The sequence below is a fragment of the Diaphorina citri genome, unplaced genomic scaffold (genome assembly GCF_000475195.1).
Source record: "Diaphorina citri unplaced genomic scaffold, Diaci psyllid genome assembly version 1.1 scaffold6092, whole genome shotgun sequence".
Taxonomy (NCBI): Eukaryota; Metazoa; Arthropoda; class Insecta; order Hemiptera; family Psyllidae; genus Diaphorina; species Diaphorina citri.
In genome coordinates this window covers 2,343-4,666 of record NW_007383468.1, presented here as the reverse complement: position 1 = coordinate 4,666, position 2,324 = coordinate 2,343, and the positions used below count along the sequence as shown (strand labels likewise).

At 44.1% G+C, this 2,324-nt stretch overlaps 1 protein-coding gene across 1 annotated transcript; it reads right to left on the bottom strand.

The window, feature by feature from the left end:
• Positions 1-7: 7 nt before the first annotated feature.
• LOC103521846 (unc-112-related protein-like) lies at positions 8-726 on the bottom strand (the record flags this gene model as incomplete). Its single annotated transcript, XM_026832335.1, has 3 exons — positions 492-726; positions 236-332; positions 8-173 (listed from the first exon to the last, which is right to left on the bottom strand). Coding segments are annotated over exons 1-3 (489 nt in total), but the record flags the coding sequence as incomplete, so codon positions are not given.
• Positions 727-2,324: the final 1,598 nt, after the last annotated feature.

Below are 2,324 nucleotides of genomic sequence, written 5' to 3'. Positions count from 1 at the left end.
GACTTACATTATTGAGAGGCGAGCTAATGGGTGTGGACGCGGAATGTTTCATGGGTGTGATCGGAGCACAGATGAACGGAGGGTAGGATTTGTCCAGACTCCCCGTAGACCCAGCCGGGGACCCGTTGGCTATGAACGTATTTGTGTCAGCCGGTATTGATCCGTTGTGGTCCCTGCCGGGGACCCGTTGGCTATGAACGTATTTGTGTCAGCCGGTATTGATCCGTTGTGGTCCCTGTAGGACTTCTTGGCGAGGAGGTCCTTTAGGTTATGCTTCAGATGGTGGGGCTCCAGCGGCTTGGCGAAAGAGAGCTCTTCCGGATGCCTGATGCCTGGAGGAAGTCGAAACAGGTTCTTGATTAGGAACAAGTAGTACGAATAAAGAACAGTTTAATTTATTTATAAAATGAAGTTTTTTCCTGGGATATTCTGGAAGCTGAAGAGTTTCCTACCTAATTCGGCCACGGAGACTACTGACTACTCTTTCTCACCTAATTCTTTGCACAGATGAAGCACAGCGTTGAACGTCTTGATAGAGAAGTCCACTCGGCAGTCCAAATATCTCAGATCGGGCAGCTGTACACGGAGCGTTTTGTGCATGGGCGTGAAATGGAGGAGGGAGTCCGCCTGCACACCATACTGGTCCAGTGTGGAGCGGGTCCTGGTCAGCCAGGAGTTGCGGTTTGGCCACCAGAGGGCGTGGTCTGACCAGTCCATGGCAATATCTGTAGACAGAGGAATAGGAAGAATTGAGATTAGATTTTGTTTGAGAAATGACACTGAAATCTGAAATAGGAAGAACATCAATGAAGAGGACCCATCGGTGGATTTTTCATCGCAAAGTGTACGATTTCTAAGAAGATTTAGCAAAAAACAATTACCAATCTTCGTAAACTTATCAACCTCAGTGGTGCAGTGGTTAACGAGTTGAACTTTGGATCTGGAGGTTGTGGTTCGAGTTCAAGTCAGGTCATAAAATTTATCTAGGAGTATTAATTTGGGACCGATATTAATTTGTGACAAGCATTTAAGTATGTAGTTGAAAAATTCCTCCTCCTAATTTTAGTAAACTTTTTGGTCAAGCTGGGATGCTGATACATGTTGGTGTATTACACTCAGTTTCAACATGTAGCTCAGAAGGAAATTTAAGTACATAATTTCAGTACATATCTACAGTAATTCAGGATCTACCTAATCCTAATAGGATGCCATGCAGATAAGGCAGACTAAACATCTATGCAAAAAACTGGTATTTTAGATGGTTTTCGTCCAAGACCATGGTGACATCATGTAACACCTCTATTAATAAACTTATGATATCATCTCTGGAGAGATCACAGGTAAGTGTCTATCGGATAAAGTTGAGATAAGTAGGTAGATAATTATGTGCCAGTCAGTAATAATGTATGACCCTCGAGCTTTGTGGTCATGTACTGGGTTAGGCTAGGACATGGAAGAAAAACAATGAATAGCTCATCTCTAAAGAGAATTTAGATTAGAAAAAAAGCATAGCCTAAAGCCTAACCCTGTACAATGTAGGTACATAACCACAACCATAGGGCCAATAAATACCTACTTCTCATTACTAGTAGGTATATCTCCGCTATACTTTGGTAATAGAAAGTAAAAATTGTTGTGAGGAGGGGCCCCCTTGAGCTTCATTTTTATCCTTTACTGTAGGCCAGCAGGTACTGTAGTATGAGCATATTGAGCATTTGGAGCATAAACCCCCGTGGTACATCACTGTTTGAAGACTCTCGGGCCCCCCTCGACAAAATTCTGGATACGGCCCTTAGAAGGGCACATTGTTGAAGTTCGCCCCAATGCCCGGCTAGATTGAGAATGGCCCTGGATGCAGGGCCGTATTTAGAGGGGGGGGAGCTTCATTTTTCTCTTTTACCATAGGCCAGCCTCCGAAAATATGGAGCATCCACCCGGTTCATTAGTGTTTGACCCCCCCCCCCCTCGACAAAATTCTGAATACGGCCCTGGAAAGGGCATCATTTTTGGAGTTTGCCCCGATGCCCGGCTAGACTGAGAATGGCCCTGCCCTGGATACATGACAATTCAAGGTGAATTCAAATGATCACCCAGGCAGGCTCACTTTCATTTTCTCATCTTTCTAAATTGTGACTGGTTGACTACTCAATAGGTGCTCATCATGATGTACGATATTAAAATGCTAATGAAGACAATTTCTATGGCAATTAACCAGTCAGTGTCTGTCCTTAATGTCTGGCCTAGCACCTTGATGTCACCAATATGTCAGGCATGGAATCGACTACGTAACCTTAGCTGTCTAGTAGGTACAGTAGGTTGCAACT